Raw genomic sequence first — 27,106 nt, 5'->3', positions numbered from 1 at the left:
TAATACACATTTTTAAAGTTAGCATGCTCCTGTCCTGTATGTTTGCATACATCAATTCGAATAGCAGGCAGCCTTAATGAGCTAACCCAGCCGCCAGAAACTGTGCCGTACCATCTTGGTGCTTCTGGCTATCTGCTCGCCATCCTGAGCCCCCGGGAAATCAATGCCATGACATTACTAAGAGCTCGCTGCTCCGGAGCTCGATCGAAGCTGATAGACCACTACAATGGTGCCAGTCTGTCACTCAATCATTTGTGGCACAAATCCAATGCTTGTCACTATATTAGGATTTTCATGCTTCATATCCAAGAAGGAAAAACGGAATTGCTTTCATACAGGAATGGTTTGAAATGTGAAGATGACAATCTATTTTCATAATGAGACAGATGTATTGGTTTTCTATCCAAAGTTGAAAAGGAAATGTGGTGCTCTATTAAATAAACACACTATACCAGCAACATGGACAGTGTGGCGGTATACAGGAGCAGTGGCATCTAGTGGTCAAAACGTGGTATGTTCACACTACTTTATGGTAAATAATGCAAGGGACTTCAATGATACACTTCTCTGAACAGTGGTTCAATTTTTATTTTTTGAACTCTCCAGATTCACAGGGAATTACATTACATAGTATTGGGAAGTAAATACCACAAGCCACAGCATCATACTACAGAGAACTGACACTGGTTGTTGGACTGGGATGTGGGGGGTCTGTGGGTGGCATTTTACATTTTTGGGGGGATTCCTTTGTCTTACTCATTGGAATAAGTTTTGTTGAAGTCGGATGTTGGGTACAATTTTTATTGAATATTTGAATCCTATAAATTAAAATGGCTAATTTGTCTGCAATCAATTAGCTTAATTTCTCAGTGATCTAATTATATTTTAACAAAAAAAACAGGAATGCTAATCATATCTGTTACTATGTACAGAAATGATTTCAGAACCATCTGAGATGATGAGACGATAGCCTAGTGGTTAGAGCACTGGACTAGTAACCGAAAGGTTGCGAGATTGAATCCCTGAGCTGACAAGATAAAAATCTGTCGTTCTGCCCCTGAACAAGGCAGTTAACCCACCGTTCCTAGGCCGTCATTGAAAATAAGTATTTGTTCTTAACTGACTTACCTAGTTAAATAAAGGTAAAATAAAAATAGAGACCCACTAATCAAAACAGGAACTCATTCCATTTTCATCATCTTTTTGATTTCACAGAATGATGATGTCATTATACTGAAGTTAGAGAAAGTCCCGTGTAATTTTCTGGAGCAATCCTCTAAGCCACTGGCTGCTGTAGTGTGGACTGTGTTTGAGTTGGGCCTGGGCCAGTAACCTCTGAATCCCTTGGTCTGTTTTTCCTCTCACTCACCTGAGCCAGAAAATCTGTGGTAGAATTTTAAAATGGAAATGAAAATAAAAGGCCCGGTCGGGATAGATTTACGGATGGATTTAAGGATGGATTTAAGGAACGTTACTTTTAGGCTACCCGTTAAGAGTTTATCCAGATTTCTGAGTCTCTGTGGAAAGAACCGATTTATGGGAAATGTGTTGAACATCACCTACTGATATCACAGCTGTCCAAGCCTGGAGGGTTATATATGTTGAACAGGTCCTACTGATATCACAGCTGTCCAAGCCTGGAGGGTTATATATGTTGAACAGGTCCTACTGATATCACAGCTGTCCAAGCCTGGAGGGTTATATATGTTGAACAGGTCCTACTGATATCACAGCTGTCCAAGCCTGGAGGGTTATATATGTTGAACAGGTCCTACTGATATCACAGCTGTCCAAGCCTGGACGGTTATATATGTTGAATGGATGGATACTTTTTTAAGCCATTCAAGGGGAACTCCACCAAAAACAATGTCTAATTCATTTTATTTAAAAAATCTGATTGGAGATTTTATTTTTTGAAAGGATAATAGATTCTCCTTATGTGTTAAACTGATAGGGAAGATGCAGCACACAAATAACCATGATGTGAACCCCGCACTCTGGCAATACATAGACCAGGGATACTTTTATGCCAAGAGCTCCGGAGCCTGCTGCTCTTCTGTTCTAACTTATCATTAATTAACCCACCTGGTGTCCCAGGTCTAAATCAGTCCTTGATTAGTGAGGAATCACCCACCTGGTGTCCCAGGTCTAAATCAGTCCCTGATTAGAGAGGAATCACCCACCTGGTGTCCCAGGTCTAAATCAGTCCCTGATTAGAGAGGAATCACCCACCTGGTGTCCCAGGTCTAAATCAGTCCCTGATTAGAGGGGAACAATAAAACATGCAGTGGAACTGGCTTGGAGGTCCAGAGTGGAGTTTAAGGGATGTAGGCTAAGGGATATAGGATGTAGACTAAGGGATATAGGATGTAGACTAAGGGATATAGGATGTAGACTAAGGGATATAGGATGTAGACTAAGGGATATAGGATGTAGACTAAGGGATATAGGATGTAGGCTAAGGGATATAGGATGTAGGCTAAGGGATATAGGATGTAGGCTAAGGGATATAGGATGTAGGCTAAGGGATGTAGGCTAAGGGATGTAGGCTAAGGGATAGGCTAGGATGTAGGCTAAGGGATGTAGGCTAAGGGATATAGGATGTAGGCTAAGGGATATAGGATAGGCTAGGATGTAAGGGATGTAGGCTAAGGGATGTAGGATAAGGGATGTAGGCTAAGGGATGTAGGCTAAGGGATATAGGAGGAAGGCTAAGGGATATAGGATGTAGGCTAAGGGATATAGACTATGAGAACTATAGTTGTGGTCGGTGTTACCCATTGGGCCACACTCAAGCACAGATGATTTGACCTTTCTTACATGTGAAGTCTACAATTGTGTGTTCGGCTACTCATTGGTACCATATCTTGTTATAGGTTACATGAGGAACAAAACACAGAAACAAATGTTGTGTACTAGCTGTCACGAGAGTACGGAGAAAAGGATCCTCAACACAGCAACTTGGTGGCATGTCCTGTAAGGATGTGTAGAATACAGACATTCTATCATCTTATTTATAATAATAATAATAATATTATCTTATTTATCCACAGATCAGTCATCCTGCATACCGTACTTAAGGTTCCCTCAAGTTCCTCCTTGCTGTTTGTGTCTCCACTTATGGTTTCAGCCATGTGTCACTGGAGTGTTTGTTTCCAGTGTTCGTGTCATTACTCATATTTCCTGTAAAACCAGTGAGGGACGTATGTGGGCTATGACAGGCCGTGGCCAGGCTGACCAAAGCAGCTCGTTAGACCGTCACAGGCATAACGCCGATGCACTTTGGTGTCACTGTGGATGACTTCTCTCCCCACCACCCTTCCCCCTCCAACCCTCACCTGCCCATCTCATTGGTCAGTGTCACCCCCTCCCTTCTCTCACCCCTTGACCCTGAGGAATTGCGCCTCTCCCAGCTTCCCCTGCCTGCCTCGACCCATAACGTGAGACCCAGACTGCTGCCCTACACCGTGCAATCTCCAGTTGTGGGCCTTGCCATCTGTAGAGCCACCAGGGGGGGGGGGGGGGGGGGGCTTGCCCCCATCCCTCACCCTCTTTTCCCCTGCCACTCTAGCCAAGCTGTTGCATTGGACCATCTGCGTTATTATTTCTGAGGTTTGATTAGTAAACAGGGCGTTGCTCTCTCTCCTCCACACTCTGATTGTATCAAATGTCCATAGAGGCCCAGAGACTGAGCCTTGCTGATTTCCAGACTTTAAACTCTTTGTTGATAGCATCTGGCCTAAAGTGGGCTTTGCCCTGCTCTAACTGGGTAGTAGGGGCCAGTGTTTATCTTCCACTAAGTATGCATTTAAAGGAGATTCATGTGAAGAATGTTAACTAGATTAGCATGGCAGAGAGCCCCCCCTTTCTGTATCTCCAGGGGCTCATCTGGACAGTGGGATGGGATGTCTTTCATTGAGCCTCTACCAGGCAGACAATCAATCAAATGTATTTATAAAACCCTTCTTACATCAGCTGATATCTCAAAGTGCTGTACAGAAACCCATCCTAAAACCCCAAACAGCAAGCAATGCAGGTGTAGAAGTGACCAGGAAAAACTCCCTAGAAAGGTAGGAACATAGGAAGAAACCTAGAGAGGAACCAGGCTCTGAGGGGTGGCCAGTCCTCTTCTGGCTGTGCCTGGATGGAGATTATAACAGAACATAGCCAAGATGCTCAAATGTTCATAAATGACCAGTATGGTCAAATAATAATAATCACAGTGGTTGTTGAGGGTTCAACAGGTCAGCATCACAGGAGTAAATGTCAGTCGGTTTTTCCTTAGCCAATCATTCAGAGTTAGAGACAGCAGGTGCGGTAGAGAGAGAGAGAGAGTCGAAAACAGTAGGTCTGGGACAAGGTAGCACGTACAGTGAACAGGTCAGGGTTCCATAGCCGCAGGCAGAACAGTTGAAACTGGAGCAGCAGCACAGCCAGGTGGACTGTGGACAGCAAGGATTCATTAGGCAAGGTAGTCCCAAGGCATGGTCCCAGGACTCAGGTCCTCCAGGAGGGGAGGGGAGAGAGAGAATTACAGGAAGCATACTTAAATTCACACCGGAGAAGACATGAGATATACTCCAGATATAGCAGTTTGACCCAAGCCCCCCGACAAACTATTGCAGCATAAATACTGGAGGCTTGAGACAGGAGGGATCGGGAGTTTGGTGACTAAATGGGGCCATTTGGAAGTGTTTGTATTAATTGGAGTGATTGGTAGTTATGTGAATTAGGTCACTGCTGTTGATCTCACTTCTGAAGGTTTTCAGATATTACATTCTGGTTATTAGATGATCGACCCAAAGTTAAAAGAAGTCAAAGTTGATCATGTTTTCTAGAAAAGTGTAAATGTTCTTCTGTATTGTTTGAATGATCTAATGTCAATTCATTATGTGAACAAGCTGGTTAGTTCAACAGAGGAGTATGAGGAATCACGTTGTTCAACTGTCGGAAGACTATTCTGTCGCCTAGTTGTTCTCATCCAGCACTTTTCCTGCATCTCACTGCCACTTGTTCCCACCGTCTTCTTCTCCCCCTCATGACCCCCTGTTTGTGACACGAGCCCTTCCCCTCTAGCCTAATCTAAAGACTTAAAGCCTGTAGTTTGGAGACATTACTGAGACTTGGCCATGAGTCAGGCTGTCCAACATCAGATTTCAGTTCCAAAGTCCCATCTCTCTATAGCCACGGTGTGTGACTAGCAAACCGCTGTCAGTGTCTCCGTGACAGTCCTTCGGCAGGTCAGGGTGAGATTAAAGCCCCAAGCGAGGCCCCCTATCCCATCTCTCGCTGCATTCCGTGCTGCCCTGTTTGTTGCCTGACTGCAAATATCATGAGTCACTTTTGGCGTAGTGTACTGTGGCTAATTGTAGTGTGACTTAGGAAAGGCCTAGTCAACTGTTTGTCCAAAATAAGAGGCAGACAGTAGAGACAAAGCCCAGACAACAGGGAGGTGGGAAGCCCTTATTGTAGATAAATCCTTGTTTGCTTTTCTCCCGGATGTTTGGTTGGAAGCCCTTGGCAAACTTTTTCCACAATAGCAAATGTCCCTTAGCAGTGTGTTTGGAGTTAGGCATACTTGTTAAAAGTTAATTGTGTTTACATTTTCAACACTGAATAGGAGTGTTTAGTAAGAGTGTTTCAAGAGTATCAAAACACACCTTGAGTCTTGCTTCAGTTTACAGATGAATCAACATTAACTTACAAATTCAGGTTTGGCAGAATTTTTGAAAAGTAAACTTCACCTTCAAACTCTGCATTTGACGCCCCTCAAGGCGTTGTGAAAGAAAAACAAGCGAAAACACAAACTCCAAGCTATGGGAGAGTCTCCTCAGATGAAACACTGTTCTATCTAAGCAGATCAATAATGAAGTGACAGCTGTTTCACAACAAAAACCTAACTTTTCTTCTGTGTTTTTGTTTCTCAGGGGGAGACACCAGAGAATGAAAGGTAAGAAGTAGCTATAACCTTGGCAAAATCATTTTGTCAGTTATAATTTAGGCTAGTTTATTTCTCTTGCATTTATCCTATGCTCATCACACGTATTGCTTCAGCACGGTATGAGAATGCACATACAACATGGTGCTGTAGGCACTAGGCATGAGGGAAGAAAACACGATAATCCCATGTTAATTACACTGGTGGGTACTGGTAGCTGTCCCCATCAGAGAGAGAGAGAGAGACACACACTCTCGGTACTGCACAGTTCTCATCATCACAATTATTTACTATTTCATACTCATGATCCCCTGGACTCAATATATTTCATTTGACACTCAACTCTATCCCAAATGTTTATTTTGTGTTAAATATGACCACGGCCTCAGCACTGTTATAATTTGTACATTTCCCTTTACCATAGTTCACATATTTTTTTTCATCTGACCTAACCTACACCCTCATACTCCACTTGACTGTACCATAAACACATACATTACTTCACATCCCTCAATGTGTACTTTATTCTTCCTTGTGCTTGACCCTCTCCTCTTCTCTTCTCCCAGCTCCAGCCAAGTTCCAGCCCATCCCTGAAGAAGAGCTCTGTCCCTTCTGTTTCCAGTGGCGTCGCCCAGACAACCACCGCATGCGGCTGCATCCCAAGCGGCATGCATCGGTGAGGGTGCAGAGCGTGTTGCGGAGGGAGGGCAAGGGCAAGAGGCTCAGCCTGGCTCAGATGGACATCTTACGGAGGTTCCGGGGCTCCTCATCAGCTCTGGTGAGACTTGTATTCATTTGTGCAAAATGTAACAAAAGTGTTGCCACAGGGAGAAAAAAATTGCAACAAAAACAAGTGTTTCTTATTGGACAAGTTCAGGTAGCCCCTCCCGCTTTGGTCTCTTTTTTTCTGTTACGTTTTTAGTGAATATGACCAAAGACTATCTAGTATATTGACAAGATCGTTAAGTAACCGCTCTAACAATGGAAATACATGTCCTCACAGATGGAAGGCAGGCGGGAGGAGGCGAGATCAGGTGGGACCACTCCAGCCAATGAGAGGGCAGATGCATGCGTGGACAACGGGCACAACTTTTGTTGTTATTTTGCCCCGCGCGTTGACTTATCAGTGCATTCGGAACAACCTAAACATTACAAAACTTCTATTCGATCAACTAAGCAAATTAACATTTACATTTTTTGTTGACCAAATACGACACTCATTAACCTCCATACAAAAATTGTGGTCTTAATTTCGGTCGGCGTAAACCCTCTCATTTCACCTCTTCCTCTCTATGTGCCTGGTCTCTACCTCTGCAGTTTCCATCCACTTCACTGATAAGCCAGTTCAGATAAGGAAACTACACTACATGACCAAAAGTATGTTTTTGTCTAACATTTCAAAATCATGGGCATTAATATGGAGATTGTCTCGTCTTTGCTGCTATAACAGCCTCCACTCTTCTTGGAAGGCTTTTCACTAGATGTTGGAACATTGCTGCGGGGACTTTCTTCCATTCAGCTATAAGAGCATTAGTGAGGTCGGGCACTGATGTTGGGTGATTAGTCCTGGCTCGTAGTCGGCGTTCCAATTAATCCCTAAAGCGTTCGATGGGTTTGAGGTCAGGGCACTGTGGAGGCCAGTCAAGCTCTTCCACACCGATCTCGACAAACCATTTCTGTATGGACCTCGCTTTGTGCCTGGGGGCATTGTCATGCTGAAACAGGAAGGGGCCTTCCCCAAACTGTTGCCACAAAGTTGGAAGCACAGATTAATCTAGAATGTCCTTATACAGTATGCTGTAGCGTTAAGATTTCCCTTCACAGGAACTAAGGGGCCTCGATCGAAACATGAAATAGCAGTATCCACAAATGTTTATGGGGTTTCCACATACTTTTGCGTATACATAGTGTATGTCAAGAGTAGCATGGTCAGAGGGCAGTTTTCTCCATCAGGGACACAGAATCAGGAAAGTACCATTTTGATTTGACTAGGCCCTCTAGATATCGGAGCTGAAAATGGCTTAATGAAGACTCATATCGGGCGAAACTTTGCCTCATTGAATATCTCTGGCAGCATCTAATGCACACTGGCAGTGTCCCATACTGGCAGTGTCCCATACCTTTTTTGGGTATGCCAAAATGAAAAGTTTTATAGTAAGTGAAATTTTGAAAATGTAGTGTTCTTTAAATTCCACAATGTCATATTCGTTCAGGCTTTTCATCTAGTAGAATTTGCTGCACACTACTGAGGAAGAGAATCATGTTTTCACAACAACGTGTTTGACAACAGCTGACAGTAGGTGATTGTATGTAGTATGATAAGCACACAGTACCTTTCAGTACATGGTAGGCAAGACAGATTTTGGTCACTGCCAGTGTGTTCAGGTTGGGTACTCCCCTTTCCTGTACAGTGGCCAGCTATTCCCCTTCCGAACCACTAGTCTCCCATCAACTTTGTAGAGGGAAACCCTCAGAGTGCGAGCCAACAGATTGCTATGTCAATAAATCAATCAATTTATAAAGCCTTTCTTTGTAACTGCAGTGCTTCTACATGGTCTTGTTTGGTATGCAGCTCTGGACCCGTAGAGACTCAGTCCTCACTTTGGTCAGGCTCACTGAGGAACAGGTCTTGTTTAGTATGCAGCTCTGGATCCGTAGAGACTCAGTCCTCACTCTGGTCAGGCTCACTGAGGAACAGGTCTTGTTTAGTATGCAGCTCTGGACCCGTAGAGACTCACTCTGGTCGGGCTCACTGAGGAACAGGTCTTGTTTGGTATGCAGCTCTGGACCCGTAGAGACTCAGTCCTCACTCTGGTCAGGCTCACTGAGGAACAGGTCTTGTTTGGTATGCAGCTCTGGATCCGTAGAGACTCGCTCTGGTCAGGCTCACTGAGGAACAGGTCTTGTTTGGTATGCAGCTCTGGATCCGTAGAGACTCAGTCCTCACTCTGGTCAGGCTCACTGAGGAACAGGTCTTGTTCGGTATGCAGCTCTGGATCCGTAGAGACTCAGTCCTCACTCTGGTCAGGCTCTCTGAGGAACAGGTCTTGTTTGGTATGCAGCTCTGGATCCGTAGAGACTCAGTCCTCACTCTGGTCAGGCTCACTGAGGAACAGGTCTTGTTTGGTATGCAGCTCTGGATCCGTAGAGACTCAGTCCTCACTCTGGTCAGGCTCACTGAGGAACAGGTCTTGTTTGGTATGCAGCTCTGGATCCGTAGAGACTCAGTCCTCACTCTGGTCGGGCTCACTGAGGAACAGGTCTTGTTTAGTATGCAGCTCTGGACCCGTAGAGACTCACTCTGGTCGGGCTCACTGAGGAACAGGTCTTGTTTAGTATGCAGCTCTGGACCCGTAGAGACTCACTCTGGTCAGGCTCACTGAGGAACAGGTCTTGTTTGGTATGCAGCTCTGGATCCGTAGAGACTCAGTCCTCACTCTGGTCAGGCTCTCTGAGGAATCCCTAGGCAGCCAGGGTCAGGTCCTGATAGGTCAGCTAGATGACGATCACAGAGGAACAGAAAGTGGTCCTTCTGTAGCTCAGTTGGTAGAGCATGGCGCTTGTAATGCCAGGGTAGTGGGTTCGATCCCCGGGACCACCCATACGTAGAATGTATGCACACATGACTGTAAGTCGCTTTGGATAAAAGCGTCTGCTAAATGGCATATATTATTATTATTATTATTATTATATATAGAAAGCATTTAGTTAGTGGAGACCGAGAGGGACAAAGTCAAAGGTAACGCTTAGGTTACGTCAGAGTCAATGTAGTTGTGATCACAAGTAGTTCGATGAGAGAGTAGTTATTTTGGCCAATTCGGTTGCAAAAGGTACACAAGTGGAAATTATACCGCTAGATATCTGTATTGCTTTATCTCTGTAGGTAGTTTTTTGGGACCAATGACCTCTCCTGAAGTGTGGTTTACTTCACTTCAAATGTGCGTTAGTTTCATCCAGAGAAAGCGCTGTGTATTTGAACAGTACTAGAGCAAGTGGCTTCATTATCAGTATGAATTAATTGTTACTCTGGATGAGCTTCCTGAACAAAATAACTCTATTGTGTAGACGTCGATATTTTCCCTCCTTTCGTCTGACTTGTAAGTTAATCCTCTTTAGCTGCATTTTTCGCAGAGATATTTTTACCGTTCAACTTCGAGATCCCTGGTCACTCGGCCAGACATAAAGTAGCAGTGAGTAGCAGAGCTCCACAAGCTGTGTACGTGCGAGGCCCCCATAGACATGCGTGGTTGTGAGTGTACTGAATAACCCTTAAAGCAGATGAGGCACTCTGAAGATAATTGGAAGAATCCTCTCTCTCCTATCTCTCTCTTCTCTCCTGGCATTTGCCAACACCTTCTAGTGGGAGCTGCCGATGAGACGGACAGGAAGATTAGATTTATCACCCTCTCTCTTACTCCACAACCCCCCTCCCTCCTTGTCATTCTTTGCCAACAGAAGTCTTTCGCTCAGGAAGAGGGTGATAAATAATGTAAGGAGAGCGAGATGAAGGGTCACAGATCCCAGCTTTAAGAGGGCTTTGTTTTTGTGTCTCATTTCTGTTTGTAATTTTAGTATTAGTGGAGATGTTTCCTAGGCCTATATGGCTGTTGAGTAGGACTTGGTTAGTGGCATTCACTAGGCCATTTGGCCAGTAAATGTAGGAAGTATTTTAGTATAATGAAGTTATAGATCTATTTTCTAGTTACAGCTTCTGTATAGTGTTGAGCGAATGCCCTTTTAGAGTTCTTGTGGTTACACACACAGGCTACATTATATTCAGTTATATGTAGCCTAGTTACTCATGTATTTTTATCTCCTGGTGTAAAGCCCCTTGATTGTATATCACTCCACATTAGTTGCCCCCAGGTTTCAAGAGGAATTCTGTCTGATGTGAAGCTCGTGGGTCTTTTTTAAAAATCAGGTGTATCTATGCAACTGGTGCAGAGAGATGAGGAAATGTTTGCTACAGTCCGTGCCACTGTGAATCTTTTACTCCTGTAGATGTGTAATAGTTGGATGGTGAAACTTTCATCCAGCCAATCAGAAAAGCAAGGTGAAGCACGTCAGGGATTCTTCAAAGTCAGGACAATACAAAAAAAACATTAATTTGAATAGGATTTTGCAAGCAGTAGGCATTTATAGATAAATGTGTGGTGGAGCACACCGTCAAAATGATTTGGCAATCAGAATTTATTCGAAAAACACATTTAATCATCTTTTGTTGCAATAAAGACAAAAGTAAAAATCCACCTGTCGAGCAGATAAATATGTTGATGTTTTGAACATTTCTTCTATAGCTGCCGATTCCATTACACGCTGCAAGGATTGAGTTTTTCATTGATGCTTACCTGGGTCAATGGAACCTGGCTGCTGTGTCACTTGTTTCCCCGTCGCACGGGACCTTAGAGAAGTGCAACATAGGGCTTTGACACCCGGAGAGGGTGGAAACAGCAAGATGACACCGGGAGATGGGAGGGTGACTGCTTTCGGGGCGTTTTAGATGAACAGTACTTTGTTAAAGCACCTTTGGCAGCGATTACTGCATTGACTCTTCTTGGGTATGATGCTACAAGCTTGGCACACCTGTGTTTGGGGAATTTCTTTCATTCTTCTCTGCCAGATCCTCTCAAGCTCTGTCAGGTTGAATGGGGAGCATTGCTGCACAGCTATTTTCATATCTTTCCAGAGCTGTTCTATCGGATTCAAGTCCAGGCTCTGGCTGGGCCACTCAAGGACATTCAGAGACATGTACCGAAGTCACTCCTGCATTGTCTTGGCTGTGTGCTTAGGGTCGTTGTCTTGTTGGAAGGTGAACCTTCACCCCAGTCAGGTGCTGGGCACTCTGGAGCAGGTTTTCATCCAGGATCTATGTACTTTTCTCTGTTTATTTTTCTTCAATCCTGACTAGTCTCCCAGTCCCTGCTGCTGAAAAACATCCCCACAGCATGATGCTGCCACCACCATGCTTCACCATAGGGATGGTGCCAGGTTTCTTCCAGACGTGATTCTTGGCATTCAGGCCAAAGAGTTCAATCTTGGTTTCATCAGACCTTAGAATCTTGAGTTTTTAGGTGCCTTTTGGCAAACTCCAAACAACCTGTCATGTGCCTTTTTACTGAGGAGTTGCTTCCGTCTGGCCACCACCATAAAAGCCTGATTGGTGGAGTGCTGCAGAGATGGTTGTCCTTCTGGAAGGTTCTATCTCCGCAGAGGAACTCTGGAGCTCTGTCAGTGACCAACAGGTTCTTGGTCACCTCCCTGACCAAGGCCTTTCCTCTCCAGGCGGCCAGCTCTAGGAAGAGTCTTGGTGGGTCAAAACTTCTTCAATTTAAGATTAAGACCGTTTTATCTCCATTTCTTCATTCAAAGACTCAATCATGGACACTCTTAATGACAGTTGTGGCTGTTTTCATGTGATGTATTGTCTACCTTTTTGCCTTTTGTACTGTTGTCTGTGCCCTATAATGTTGCTACCATGTGGTGTTGCTTCCATGCTTGTTGTCTTAGGTCTCTTTATGTAGGGTTGTAGTGTCTCTATGGCTTGGAGGTATGCTGTATTTTATGATATACCTGTATTAATGCAGAGACCGGTTTGGGTTTTTACTTTTCCTCCTATACCGGTATTTGAATGTTTGGTTTGTTAAATGTGATACGCCGTGTGTAATGTCAATTTTTATAGTTTACTTCGCTACTTGAGTCATCTCTTTCCGCTCTTTCTCTCCGTGCCACTTCAGTCTGTATGGTCGATACAGCACATGCATCAATGTTGATGACAACGATGCTGTTTTCACTTTGCTTCTTAACATAAATCCACTAGAATTCTAATCTAGGACTTACACTATCCCATTCTGGCATGCCAACCAGGTACCCCTCTGCCCCCATTCTGGCATGCCAACCAGGTACCCCTCTGCCCCCACTCTGGCATGCCAACCAGGTACCCCTCTGCCCCCACTCTGGCATGCCAACCAGGTACCCCTCTGCCCCCACTCTGGCATGCCAACCAGGTACCCCTCTGCCCCCACTCTGGCATGCCAACCAGGTACCCCTCTGCCCCCACTCTGGCATGCCAACCAGGTACCCCTCTGCCCCCACTCTGGCATGCCAACCAGGTACCCCTCTGCCCCCCTCTGTACCCTCCCCACTCTGGCATGCCAACCAGGTACCCCTCTGCCCCCCTCTGCCCCCACTCTGGCATGCCAACCAGGTACCCCTCTGCCCCCACTCTGGCATGCCAACCAGGTGCCCCCACTCTGACATGCCAACCAGGTACCCCTCTGCCCCCACTCCATCATGCCAGCCAGGTACCCCTCTGCCCCCACTCTGGCATGCCAACCAGGTACCCCTCTGCCCCCACTCTGGCATGCCAACCAGGTACCCCTCTGCCCCCCCTCTGCCAACCAGGTACCCCCACTCTGGCATGCCAACCAGGTACCCCTCTGCCCCCACTCTGGCATGCCAACCAGGTACCCCTCTGCCCCCACTCTGTAGAAGGGCATCCAGGAGGGTGGGCATGTTGTTTGAGCCCCTTCCTACATCACAACAGATTCTGTCAATGCCCTTCTACAATACTGTCTGCCTCCAACATGGCACCCTATATCCTCTACATAATGCACTCATTTTGACACAGGTGCAATGTTAAGGACCCAGACTCCATCCTGTTTCCATTCAACACGTGCCACTCTGACCACTTGTCATTACCTCTGGAAATGAAAACCTCATGAAGTCCACATCTGGATAAAGCCAGCCCGTTATGCATCTGTCAGCATCCTCAAGGGCAATGATGCCTGTTGGAGCCCCAGATACCAGGTCAGCATAGCAACCAGCCTGGCCTGGGGTAGCACAGGGAGGGCTGGTGGAGAGAGAGAGAGAGAGGGATGTTGGGTAGAGAGAAAAAGGCGATTAGTATTTATGGAGATCTGCCAATGTTTTATTTAACTAGGCAAGTCCGTTAAGAACAAATTCTTATTTTCAATGACGGCCTAGGAACAGTGGGTAAACTGCCTTGTTCAGGGACAGAACAACAGATTTCTACCTTGTCAGCTTGGGGATTCGATCTAGCAACCTTTCGGTTACTAGTCCAACGCTCTAACCACTAGAATACCTGCCGCCCCAATTAATAGAAAACAAAAAGCCCATCTGCAGGATTGTGTGTGTTTGTCAGCATGCATGTGTTTTAATGTGCTTCTCTGTGTAGGTGTGTGTTTTCCTATATATGTATCAGTGTGCATAATGTGGCTTATATTTGTGGTCCGGTGTGGCTGGCTGTCGGTCATTGAGTTTGTAGGTACATTTACTCAATGTGTGTGCAACTTGCCAGAGTGCCTGCGTTGGTGGAAAGTGTGAAACACCGGTAGCCTTGGGACCAGTCCACACTGTAGCTTCGTGGTTGATCATGTTCAGAGTTCCTCTTCTACTCAGACAGGTGACTGACAGACAGGTGTTGAGCTGTGGCTGGACTCCTCTCAACACTGACCAGAGCACTCATCAATTGTATGTTTTGTATTTAGATCAAAGGAAAATAACTTGTGGAATATGCAAGGAGAACAGACATTTTCTTTTGACCCCTGTTCACATAGACAATATCTGTGGTATATTTTGTTGATCTGGTCCCAGATCTGTTTGTGCTGTCAAAAAGAACCAGGGTATTTTGCTGCTGATCGCATCATTTAAAGTCTAAAAGTACCAGCAGGTGCTGTTGACATTTCAAAGCCTGATCGTCAGTCCAGAAGGATCTAGGCTATGTGCTATAAAGAAATTACAAACTTGACCGGTCTCTCTGGAGGTCTGCTGCGGAGTAGGGTGAACTTACTCCCAAGATAGACTCTGATCTAATGGTTTGGATTGGGTGAGCTGATCCTAGACCTGTACGTAGGGGAAACTTTACCCAATAGTCCATGTTGCTAGGGAATGGATGGTGAAGGATTGTATGGGGCCCACACGAGTTACCGCTCATCACCACTGTAACCTGACACTGGAGTTAATAGACGTTGAGCTCATTTCATCACAAGGCCTCTTTAATTGTTTATATACAGTGCATAGATTGCACCTGCAGTTCAGCCAAGTTATTGGTCATGAATTGATTAGTTTTCTCTAGGCATGATTTTTTTTCAGTCAAGTGATGGACAGACATTCTGGGATGGTGAAAAAAAGGGTTTACTTTTGCTCTTCATTTGGTGGCTCGAGGAGATTGACATTTGCAGTGGTCAACTTTCGGTCATAAATTGGTGACCTTTGTCTAGTCACGTTTTTGTTCATACTCACTGATGAAGGGTTCATCTTTTTGGTCTTTTATTGACGCCTCTGTGTGGTTTTGTTTGCCCTTCAAATGGTTGGCCTGCCCATATTAGGTGTTGTATATCCTGATCCCTGGCAAACTATCAGATGTCTAGACCCCTCAGTCTACATACCCTGTCTACATGCTGCTAGCTAGACCGCTCTAGGTCTGTACCCCTGTAGCCAGAATCAACAGAATAGAATGAGAATGATGAAAGCACTGCGCTCAATGTCCTCAGCCAGTGTCTCACGTGTAGGTACTCAGCACACAGACGATACATGGATTAGGGGTCAATTCGATAGATGATGATGATTGGGCAAGATTTTGAGTTGGTATCATGATTCTCGTCACTATTCGACAAACGTTTAGGCCTAATTGATTGGTCTTTCTGGAGGAGGGTTAGTGTGTTGTCTTTATTCTCATTGTAGATTTATGATTTGGTTAAAGGTAGAGCTAAGTTAGATGAGGGAGATAAAAGCCTAGCTGTTCTCTTTAACAATTGTTCATACCAGACCAAGTGCAAATTATCACTGGGCAAAAGAAACTTTTCTTAGGCGCTGTCATGACACACTAGATAGAGGTTTGTAATCGCCTGCCAGCTGATGATGTTAACCTATCCACCACAGGTACCTGGGCACCCTAAACACACCCACCCCCATGGCCGCTCTCTGTCATAGGGCTCTCAAACTCCTTAATGATTTGAAATGTAGGATTAAAGGGATACTTCCGGATGTTGGCAATGAGGCCCTTAATCTACTTCCTCAGTCAGATGAACTGGTGAAGACCTTTTATTGTCTCTGTGTGCAGTTTACCCCAAAATACACAAACTCCAAAGTGATTCCAAACATTGAAACTAGTTCAGTGGAGTTTTCCTCTCCCTTTCTCTCTCTCTCTCTCTCTCTCTCTCTCTCTCTCTCTCTCCAGCGCTGTACTGAAACAGCTGCAGAAAATAGGTCATGAGACCTGTGAGGTTGCTGGATGCAGGCCTCTCACAAAGCCTCATCAATGATTATCTTCACAAATGCAGAGGTGCATCAATGGTGCACCAGCTATGTTCAACATCACTATCAACGACCTACTAGCCAAACACTATGACGGTATCCATATTGTGTTTCTATTCCTTTCAAATGGATTGAACAAATATGGTCAAAATAGTCATTTCTCTGTCTGGAGTCCCCTGCCTATGATGATATATGAAAATGACACCCCTTATTGTTGTGCGTTTTAGGGCATATCAACATTGACTAACTTCCATATATGGCCTTACCAAACCCGGCTAAATGCTTTCAGGGTATCCAAGATTTTCGCTCTGTTTTCATAGTGTTTTTTTCCCCAGCACTTTAATCCAGAGTTTTCCTGGAGGGTGTATATATAGATATATATGACTGTTGCCAGTGACAACAGTCAACCCATCTGCAGGCTCCACCCCCTTCTGTTGATCGATTGGCTGGCTAGCTGTTGGGCTCCGGATGGACTCGACCTCTGTGCTTCTCTCTGCTTTATAAGGCTGGACACCCAGGGCTCAGTAGTAAACATTCTCACTCAGGTAATCACTGGTTCAGTGAAACTCTACTCTGCCAAATCAAATCTCAGCAGCAACATGGCTTTGTATCTTGGAGTTTTTCCACAGAATCAGCATTCAGCACTGTCAACAGCCTGACTTGGAATCTTATGACACTGCGTGATTTGTTTCTGTTTCGGAACATCTATGGATGCATGCAGTTTTCCTTAGGGAAATGAATTAGTGTCGGTATCAGAGGGTTTGGGATGTCATTAGGCATGTGCTTGTCAGTGATGTTCAAATAGTGCATTACCAAAGCCATACAGTACATCTGTTAGGTCTAGATTGCATTGCATTTTTGTTTACTTGCACACAATATTTGCTGTAGAAGCACAACAAGAGGACATGCTTGAAAGTCCATATTACACATACAGGCCATTTTGTAACCTAGATATAGGATAGATGCAGAGAGAAACTGAGTTTAGTAAGCCAATGTTTTCCTCCTGAGACAAGTCTTACAAGTAATTGTCTGCTGTGAGAAGGGGGGTTGGGGGTGACTGAGTCGGGCCTCTGGTTGCCTGCGTCACTCAGGTTATATGAGCGCCTTCTCCTTTTAGCCCTCTGTCACACAGTAGCTTCTCTGTCCTCTCACCCTAGCCCCTCTGGCCTCTCACCCTGGCCCCTCTGGCCTCTCACCCTGGCCCCTCTGGCCTCTCACCCTGGCCCCTCTGGCCTCTCACCCTGGCCCCTCTGGCCTCTCATCCTGGCCTCGCACCCTGGCCTTTCACTCTGGCCTTTCACTCTGGTCTTTCACCCTGGCCTCTCACCCTGGTCTTTCACCCTGGCCTCTCACCCTGGTCTCTCACCCTGGCCCCTCACCCTAGCCTCTCACCCTGGCCCTCACCCTGGCCCTCACCCTGGCCCCTCTGGCCTCTCACCCTGGCCCCTCTGGCCTCTCACCCTGGCCCCTCACCCTGGCCTCTCACCCTGGCCCCTCTGGCCTCGCAATCTGGCCTCTCACCCTGGCCCCTCTGGCCTCGCACCCTGGCCCCTCTGGCCTCGCACCCTGGCCCCTCTGGCCTCGCACCCTGGCCCCTCTGGCCTCGCACCCTGGCCCCTCTGGCCTCGCCCCTCTGGCCTCGCCCCCTGGCCCCTCTGTCCTCTCACCCTGGCCCCTCTGTCCTCTCACCCTGGCCTCTCACCCGGGCCCCTCTGGCCTCGCACCCTGGCCTCGCACTCTGGCCTCTCACTCTGGTCTTTCACTCTGGCCTCTCACCCTGGCCCCTCACCCTGGCCTCTCACCCTGGCCCCTCTGGCCTGGCCCCTCTGGCACCCTGGCCCCTCTGGCCTCGTACCCTGGCCCCTCTGGCCTCGTACCCTGGCCCCACTGGCCTCGCACCCTGGCCCCTCACCCTGGCCTCTCACTCTGGCCTTACACCCTGGCCCCTCTGGCCTCTCACCCTGGCCCCTCTGGCCTCTCACCCTGGCCTCTCACCCTGGCCTCTCACCCTGGCCCCTCACCCTGGCCTCTCACCCTGGCCCCTCTGGCCTCTCACCCTGGCCCCTCTGGCTTCTCACCCTGGCCTCTCACCCTGGCCTCTCACTCTGGCCTCTCACCCTGGCCCCTCTGCACTCAGGTCTCAGGGGACATTTTGTTAGTGCAATCGATGGGATGGACAGAATGGGGCAGTCTGCAGGTGACCCACCCAGGCTCTGAAAGTGCATTGGATTGCACTTCATCTGTAGTTGTATGGAATATTGATGTGATTCTGTGTATCAGAGAAACGGTTATATTTAGACATCTGGGGCTGTGTAGCTGCTGAAAATAGGCTAAGCCCAATAACCTGTCAAAACACAATCATGATCGTCATCCTGTTTCTATTGACGTGTGAATGGAAAAAAAGTGGTCTGGATGTGGGTTTTCAGCACAGGGAGACCGGGCCTGTGTGCTCCTGGTGCCCAGGGAGTTAATCTGGGAGTTAATGTATATACTGTATTAAGACCCAATATCTGGACACTTTAATAAATGGATCACTAGTCACTTTAAACGATTTACATTAACATTTAAGTCATATAGCAGACGCTCTTATCCAGAGCGACTTACAAATTGGATGCCACTTTAATAGTGTTTACATATCTTACATTACTCATATCACATGTATATACTGTATTTTATACCTTCTACTGCACCTTGCCTGTGCCGCTCGGCCATTGCTCATCCATATATTTATGTACATATTCTCATTCACCCCTTTTAGATTTGTGTGTATTAGGTAGTTGTTTGGAATTGTTAGATATTACGGAACTGTTGGAACTAGAAGCATTTCGCTACACTCGCATTAACATCTGCTAACCATGTGTGTGTGACCAATCAAATTTGATTTCATCTCGGAGTGAACCACTTTTGGTTAGTCACTTGCAAACATTAACGTCCAGAATTGTTTTTGAGACACGTTGTGTCATCTCCACATGAGAATCATGTTCCCTGTGTGAATCCACCTGTAAATAGAGACATCATTACTTCTAATTTACTCCATTCCTCCTCTCGCCGTCCCAGGTGGTTACATGCCACACCTGTAACAGCACGTCCAAGCATAACGGCGTCAACAGGAACTTCATAGCCACTCTCTCCAAGAGCCACTGCACCCCCTGGAGCGCAGGCAAACACAAGACTCCCCAGTCCACCAACAGAACCAACACCATGGGCATCCCAAAGTCTGCCTCCAAACACAAGACTCCCCAGTCCACCAACAGAACCAACGCCTCCAAAGACAAGACGCCCTGCAGTACGCCAAGGTAAACAAACCATACCAGGCCACCGGTACCTCAAATGTTACCCATTTTTATTTCTATTGACTAAATCTCGCTTAGCTAAAAATCTGCATTTTAAGGGACTTCTTGAGATGTGAGGGCAATAGATGGTATCACTCAACTGATGGCCACTGTGTGGTGACTGAACACAGCGATTTAGAAACGATTGATTTCAATCTTGGAGGTGTTACCTGATGAATTACGCATTTGGTTAATGATGTTCGTCTCTCATATGAGACACTGTAGAAGCCTATTTCACTTACTCAAAATCCCCAGAATTCATTTAATATAACTAAGAAATCTGTCATTCATTTTGAAGTTTTCGCCAATGATGTTTTAGTTGAGCAATTGTACATCTAAGTAAGCAATTTCTCAAAACTCTGATGAAAACAAAGTCGGAGCTGCTGGGCAGGTCTGTCTCACTGTCGATGCGATTGGATAGAGACTAATCACCGCAGCTGTTCGCCCCATGTAAGCGGACAAATGAACATCGTCACATCAAAACCCAACCTTAATTTACCTGTTGTGACGCACAGATGTTCCGAACTCCATTTTAGACCAGACTGATCTTATGAGGAAGATTATCCTATTTACATTAGTCAATTTTGACACTAGAATAACTGTTTCTGACTCATATTGATGCCACACAGGCTGTTATCAAAGAATGTGTTGCTTTTTAAAGGCAGTCGCTCTGTAACCTTTAATCAGTGTCAGCTTGCAGATTCTGACAGTATTCCTGTATTTTCAGGTCAACCTCTAAGACCCCCGGTTCCTCCTCGGCCTCAAAGCTCGCAAGTGTGAAGAAGTTTGCCTTCTCCCGCCTCAAGAGGTTCCTCATGCTGGAGGACAACCAAAAGACCAAGACCAAGGGAGGACTCAAAGACTTCCTCTCCTCCCTCTGAATGACTGACAAACACTGGGCTCCGTTGCATGGGCCCAAGAGTCAGCCATGACACTGAACCAGTCTCTCTCTGGCCTGCTTAGAATGGTCCTGCTGGAATTCAGAACAACAAGGCTATAGGGGGGAGGAGTCGGCTGTCAGTCAATAAGTGCCACAGCGCCACCTGTTGAGAGAATTAAAGGGGCATGTTTTTTTTCTTCACATGCCACCCCCCAACTGCCCCTGATGTCCCCCTTCTGTAGAGCTGTCCCAACTGGGAATGGTCCCACACCACCACATCACTCAGGAATTCCACTGTCCCAACTGGGAATGGTCCCACATCACCACATCACTCAGGAATTCCACTGTCCCAACTGGGAATGGTCCCACACCACTCAGGAATTCCACTGTCCCAACTGGATGGTGGGATTGGCATAGGAAGCAAAGCTCACCCTTCTCTTCCATGGCATTTATGATGAGGCAAGCAAAATAAATGGTTTGGAGTTCTAGGATGTTTTGATTGAGAGGGTGATTTTTTATTTGTTTACAATCACAGTTCTGATAAATAGGACTTAGTTAATGCTTGACTTTCATACTACTTTATTACTTGGTTGTTGTCCTCTGGTTTGTATTTTTTTCTGGGTTTATTTTGTGGAACTCCACAAGGCATGTCTTCTTGAAGCTCTCCCTCTTGTTAGATCACCAGCCAGGTAGGGCTGATCATTTCTTACTATCTTATGATCACGGTGCCAAACACATGTTTGTTTACTGATGGTTTTGAGAATCATATTTGGGTGAATCGGACACATCAACTGTTTATAATGAAATAGGCGATAGGCCTGAAACTTGTGACGCGATTTAACTACATTTTTTTATTTTACAATAGTTCTGTTTCTTGTTATTGATGGTTTTCATTTGATCTTTTAGTAAGTTCATATTCACAATTACTATTAGACTGCATGTTGTAATGGCTGCTTTGATCCAACACAATTTATAACAAAGATTTTCTTTGGTTGTAATTAATCCAATGTGTGGGTCTGTATCATTGCATATAATCCTGAATTACCTCACATGTATATTCCTTCTACACTTTGCTTCTCTGAAATAAACTTTCTCAATGTAAATATGACTGTGTTGAATGATAGAACTCATGAAGATACTGTGCCTTCAGAAAGTATTCAGACCCCTTGACATTTTCCACACTGTTAGGTTACAGCCTTACTCTAAAATGGATACATTTGTTTTTTTTTCCCCTAATCAATCTACACACAATATCCCATAATGACGAAGCAAAAACGGGTAGACATTTTTTTCTACTTTAATAAAATACATTTAAAAAACATCACATTTACAAAAGAATTCAGACTCTGTACTAAGTACTTTAAGGCCCTTTGGCAGCAATTACAGCCTTGAGTCTTGGTTATGACGCTACAAGCTTGGTACACCTGTATTTGGGGAGTTTCTCCCATCCTTCTCTGCAGATCTTCTCAAGCTCTGTCAGGTTGGATGGGGAGCGTCGCTGCACAGCTATTTTCAGGTCTCTCCAAAGATGTTCTATTGGGTTCAAATCCGGGCTCTGACTGGGCCACTCAAGTACATTGAGACTTGTCCCGAAGCCACTCCTGTGTTGTCTTTGCTGTGTGCTTAGTGCCATTTTCCTGTTGGAAGGTGAATCTTTGCCCCAGTCTGAGGTCCTGAGCACTCTTGAGCAGGTTTTCATCAAGGATCTCTGTACATTGCTTTGTTCATCTTTCCCTTGATCCTGACTAGCCTCATAGTCCCTGCCGCTGAAAAACATCCCCACACCATGATGCTGCCACCACCATGCTTCACCGTAGGGATGGTGCCAGGTTTCCTCTAGACGGGACGCTTGGCATTCAGGCCAAAGAGTTCAGTCTTGGTTTCATCAGACCAGAGAATCTTGTTTCTCATGGTCTGAGAGTCCTTTGGGTGCCTTTTGGCAAACTCAAAGCGGGCTGTCGTGCCTTTTTACTGAGTGGCTTCCGTCTGGCCACTCTACCATAAAGGCCTGATTGGTGGAGTGCTGCAGAGATGGTTGTCCTTCTGGAAGGTTCTCCCATCTCCATAGAGGAAGTCTAGAGCTCTGTCAGACCATCAGATTCTTCTCCCCCGATTGCTCAGTTTGGCCAGGTGGCCAGCTGTAGGAAGAGTCTTGGTGGTTCCAAACTTCCATTTAAGAATGATGGAGGCCACTGTGTTCTTGGGGACCTTTAATGCTGCAGAAGTTCTTGGTACCCTTCACCAGATCTGTTTTTTGACACTACTGTGGTGGTCTGCGGACAATTCCTTCTACCTCATGGCTTGGTTTTAGCTCTGACATGCACAGTCAACTTTTGGACTTTATATAGTCAGGTTGGTACTTTTCCAAATCATGTCCAATCAATTGAATTTACCACAGGTGGACTCCAATCAAGTTGTAGAACCATCTCAAGGATGATCAATGGAAACAGGATGCAGTTGAGCTCATTTTCGAGTCTCATAGCCAAGGGTCTAAAAACTTATGTAAATAAGGTATGTTGTTTTATGTTGAATAAATATGCAACGATTTCTAGAAACCTGTTTTCACTTTTCATTATGGGGTATTGTGTGTAGATTGCTGAGTTTTTTTCAAAATATATTTTTTATCCATTTTAGTTTCCGAAGGCACTCAGTCGACTGTCAGTGTTGCAATGTATTCAGTGGCAGTTTTCAGAAAACAGAAGTCTCTCATTAAGTGCTAGAAATAAAAACTTTTTAAAGGGTACTTGATTTTGATACATGGTACATGTTTTGAACACGGTTTGTTTACAATAATATTGTTTACAAACAATGGAGTAAAGCAAGTTGACGGGTTTTGCCAGTTGAACAGTTTGAGACATTTTTAAGTTATATATATATACTGCTCAAAAAAATAAAGGGAACACTTAAACAACACAATGTATCTCCAAGTCCATCACACTTCTGTGAAATAAAACTGTCCACTTAGGAAGCAACACTGATTGACAAATTTCACATGCTGTTGTGCAAATGGAATAGACAACAGGTGTAAATTATAGGCAATTAGCAAGACACCCCCAATAAAGGAGTGGTTCTGCAGGGGGTGACCACAGACCACTTCTCAGTTCCTATGCTTCCTGACTGATGTTTTGGTCACTTTTGAATGCTGGCGGTGCTTTCACTCTAGTGGTAGCATGAGACGGAGTCTACAACCCACACAAGTGGCTCAGGTAGTGCAGCTCATCCAGGATGGAACATCAATGCGAGCTGTGGCAAGAAGGTTTACTGTGTCTGTCAGAGTAGTGTCCAGAGCATAGAGGCACTACCAGGAGACAGGCCAGTACATCAGGAGACGTGGAGGAGGCCGTAGGAGGGCAACAATCCAGCAGCAGGACCGCTACCTCCGCCTTTGTGCAAGGAGGAGCAGGAGGAACACTGCCAGAGCCCTGCAAAATGACCTCCAGCAGGCCACAAATGTGCATGTGTCTGCTCAAATGGTCAGAAACAGACTCCATGAGGGTGGTATGAGGGCCCAACGTACACAGGTGGGGGTTGTGCTTATAGCCCAACATCGTGCAGGACGTTTGGCATTTGCCAGAGAACACCAAGATTGGCAAATTCGCCACTGGTGCCCTGTGCTCTTCACAGATGAAAGTAGGTTCACACTGAGCACATGTGACAGACGTGACAGAGTCTGGAGACGCCGTGGAGAACGTTCTGATGCCTGCAACATCCTCCAGCATGACCGGTTTGGCAATGGGTCAGTCATGGTGTGGGGTGGCATTTCTTTTGGGGGCCGCACAGCCCTCCATGTGCTCGCCAGAGGTAGCCTGACTGCCATTAGGTACCGAGATGAGATCCTCAGACCCCTTGTGAGACCATATGCTGGTGCGGTTGGCCCTGGGTTCCTCCTAATGCAAGACAATGCTCAACCTCATGTGGCTGGAGTGTGTCAGCAGTTCCTGCAAGAGGAAGGCATTGATGCTATGGACTGGCCCGCCTGTTCCCCAGACCTGAATCCAATTGAGCACATCTGGGACATCATGTCTAGCTCCATCCACCAACGCCACGTTGCACCACAGACTGTCCAGGAGTTGGTGGATGCTTTAGTCCAGGTCTAGGAGGAGATTCCTCAGGAGACCATGCGCCACCTCATCAGGAGCATGTCCAGGCGTTGTAGGGAGGTCATACAGGCACGTGGAGGCCACACACACTACTGAGCCTCATTTTGACTTGTTTTAAGGACATTACATCAAAGTTGGATCAGCCTGTACTGTGGTTTTCCACTTTCCTTTTGAGTGTGACTCCAAATCCAGACCTCCATGGGTTGATAAATTTCCATTGATCATTTTTGTGTGATTTTGTTGTCAGCACATTCAACTATGTAAAGAAAAAGTATTTAATAAGAATATTTCATTCATTCAGATCTAGGATGTGTTATTTTAGTGTTCCCTTTATTTTTTTGAGCAGTGTATATATAGTCATTGATTCTTGAAGAATATCATTCATTTAGATGTATGCCCCTTCAATGTATGCCCCTTCAATACCTCTACATACAGACTGTTTATAAGCATATTATAGAGTTGATTCTACAGTTAGTAGCTGGAAATACTCTCGAGTAACTGCAATACAACTCAAAAGAAGGGTACAGTATGAATACTTTATAAACATAAACACATAAACCACTACAGACCTCACCTTTTTATTCAAAGTATAGTCCTGGCTGTATATGATAATACGCAAATAAACACCTGCTCAAACCCGGCATAGAAATTAAAACCAGGGTGAAAACAGCCTCAATTGGGACCAGGCTCGACTCTCTCTGAGATGTAGACGACGCTGCGATGCGCCATCAGAAGCAGAAAATAACTAAGCTTGTCCCGGGTGTATTGTTGTTCGAGAAATCGTATCAAACTGAAAATTAAAGGGTTATTTTAATAACACAGTTATCCAATGTCGTTGCAATGTCTAGTCGAAAGAGATCGCTATACTCGGAGTACAGAGGGGACCGCAAAAGGCACAATAAATCAAAACACGATGTGGAAAAACTCAAGAAACAAGCGACAAAAACTTAACCAAGAAGTGCAAAAGCTGAAGCATGTGAAGACTTAAGTAAACCACACGTGCTCCGGTGGTAACGAACTTGTGGATGAATAAAACATAACAGTGTAGTTGATCAGCCTTGTGATTTACCAAGAAACTGCCTATCATTGTTACATTACTGTAGCTTTCAGCAAAGACAATTGAACTAGATCGGTTCTGTAGCATGGCTCGACAAGGTGCTTTGCCCCTGACTTGAACAGGGGTACCTAAACACAAAGTATATTATTATATTTATTCTCACCACCATTGTTTTCTTTTCCCCTCTATGCAGTTATGAAAAACCTCCTGGATTCATTAAGGTATAGTAAGGGCAGGTCATTATGACTGCTCACTGCCAGGTAAATCATTACTGTGATACAGTGCCTTGCGAAAGTATTCGGCCCCCTTGAACTTTGCGACCTTTTGCCACATTTCAGGCTTCAAACATAAAGATATAAAACTGTATTTTTTTGTGAAGAATCAACAACAAGTGGGACACAATCATGAAGTGGAACGACATTTATTGGATATTTCAAACTTTTTAACAAATCAAAAACTGAAAAATTGGGCGTGCAAAATTATTCAGCCCCTTTACTTTCAGTGCATCAAACTCTCTCCAGAAGTTCAGTGAGGATCTCTGAATGATCCAATGTTGACCTAAATGACTAATGATGATAAATACAATCCACCTGTGTGTAATCAAGTCTCCGTATAAATGCACCTGCACTGTGATAGTCTCAGAGGTCCGTGGGCCGAATTGTCCCCTGCCATTCCAGTGTGCCGAATTGTCCCCTGCCCTTCCTGTGGGCCGAATTGTCCCCTGCCATTCCTGTGTGCCGAATTGTCCCCTGCCCTTCCTGTGGGCCGAATTGTCCCCTGCCATTCCTGTGGGCCGAAATGTCCCCTGCCATTCCAGTGTGCCGAATTGTCCCCTGCCCTTCCTGTGGGCCGAATTGTCCCCTGCCATTCCAGTGTGCCGAATTGTCCCCTGCCCTTCCTGTGGGCCGAATTGTCCCCTGCCATTCCTGTGTGCCAAATTGTCCCCTGCCATTCCTGTGGGCTGAATTGTCCCCTACCATTCCTGTGGGCCGAATTGTCCCCTACCATTCCGAATTGTGCCCCTGCCCTTCCTGTGGGCTGAATTGTCCCCTGCCATTGTGTGCCGAATTGTCCCCTACCCATTCCTGTGTGTCCCCTGCCATTCCTGTGTGAATTGTCCCCTGCCCTTCCTGTGGGCTGAATTGTCCCCTGCCATTGTGTGCCGAATTGTCCCCTGCCATTCCTGTGTGCCAAATTGTCCCCTGCCCTTCCTGTGGGCTGAATTGTCCCCTGCCATTCCTGTGGGCCGAATTGTCCCCTGCCATTCCTGTGGGCCGAATTGTCCCCTGCCATTCCTGTGGGCCGAATTGTCCCCTGCCATTCCTGTGGGCCGAATTGTCCCCTGCCATTCCTGTGTGCCGAATTGTCCCCTGCTATTCCTGTGGGCCAAATTGTCCCCTACCATTCCTGTGGGCCGAATTGTCCCCTACCATTCCTGTGGGCCGAATTGTCCCCTGCCATTCCTGTGGGCCGAATTGTCCCCTACCATTCCTGTGGGCCGAATTGTCCCCTGCCATTCCTGTG

General features: G+C 45.8%; 1 protein-coding gene across 1 annotated transcript in view; it reads left to right on the top strand.

Moving 5' to 3' along the window:
• lg24h18orf21 (linkage group 24 C18orf21 homolog) overlaps nucleotides 1-21,528 on the top strand; it is a 22,233-nt gene extending 705 nt beyond the window's left edge. Inside the window, exons 2-5 of the mRNA XM_046327773.1 lie at nucleotides 5,928-5,950; nucleotides 6,505-6,716; nucleotides 19,271-19,509; nucleotides 20,273-21,528. Of these exons, the coding sequence (XP_046183729.1) occupies nucleotides 5,928-5,950; nucleotides 6,505-6,716; nucleotides 19,271-19,509; nucleotides 20,273-20,426 (628 nt within the window). The 3' untranslated portion in view covers nucleotides 20,427-21,528. The remainder of the gene's footprint in view (nucleotides 1-5,927; nucleotides 5,951-6,504; nucleotides 6,717-19,270; nucleotides 19,510-20,272) is intronic.
• Nucleotides 21,529-27,106: the final 5,578 nt, after the last annotated feature.

The sequence above is a fragment of the Oncorhynchus gorbuscha genome, linkage group LG24, assembly GCF_021184085.1.
Source record: "Oncorhynchus gorbuscha isolate QuinsamMale2020 ecotype Even-year linkage group LG24, OgorEven_v1.0, whole genome shotgun sequence".
In the NCBI taxonomy this organism is placed as follows: Eukaryota; Metazoa; Chordata; class Actinopteri; order Salmoniformes; family Salmonidae; genus Oncorhynchus; species Oncorhynchus gorbuscha.
Note: the sequence above shows the minus strand (reverse complement) of the source record. Positions and strands in the feature narration are given on the sequence as shown.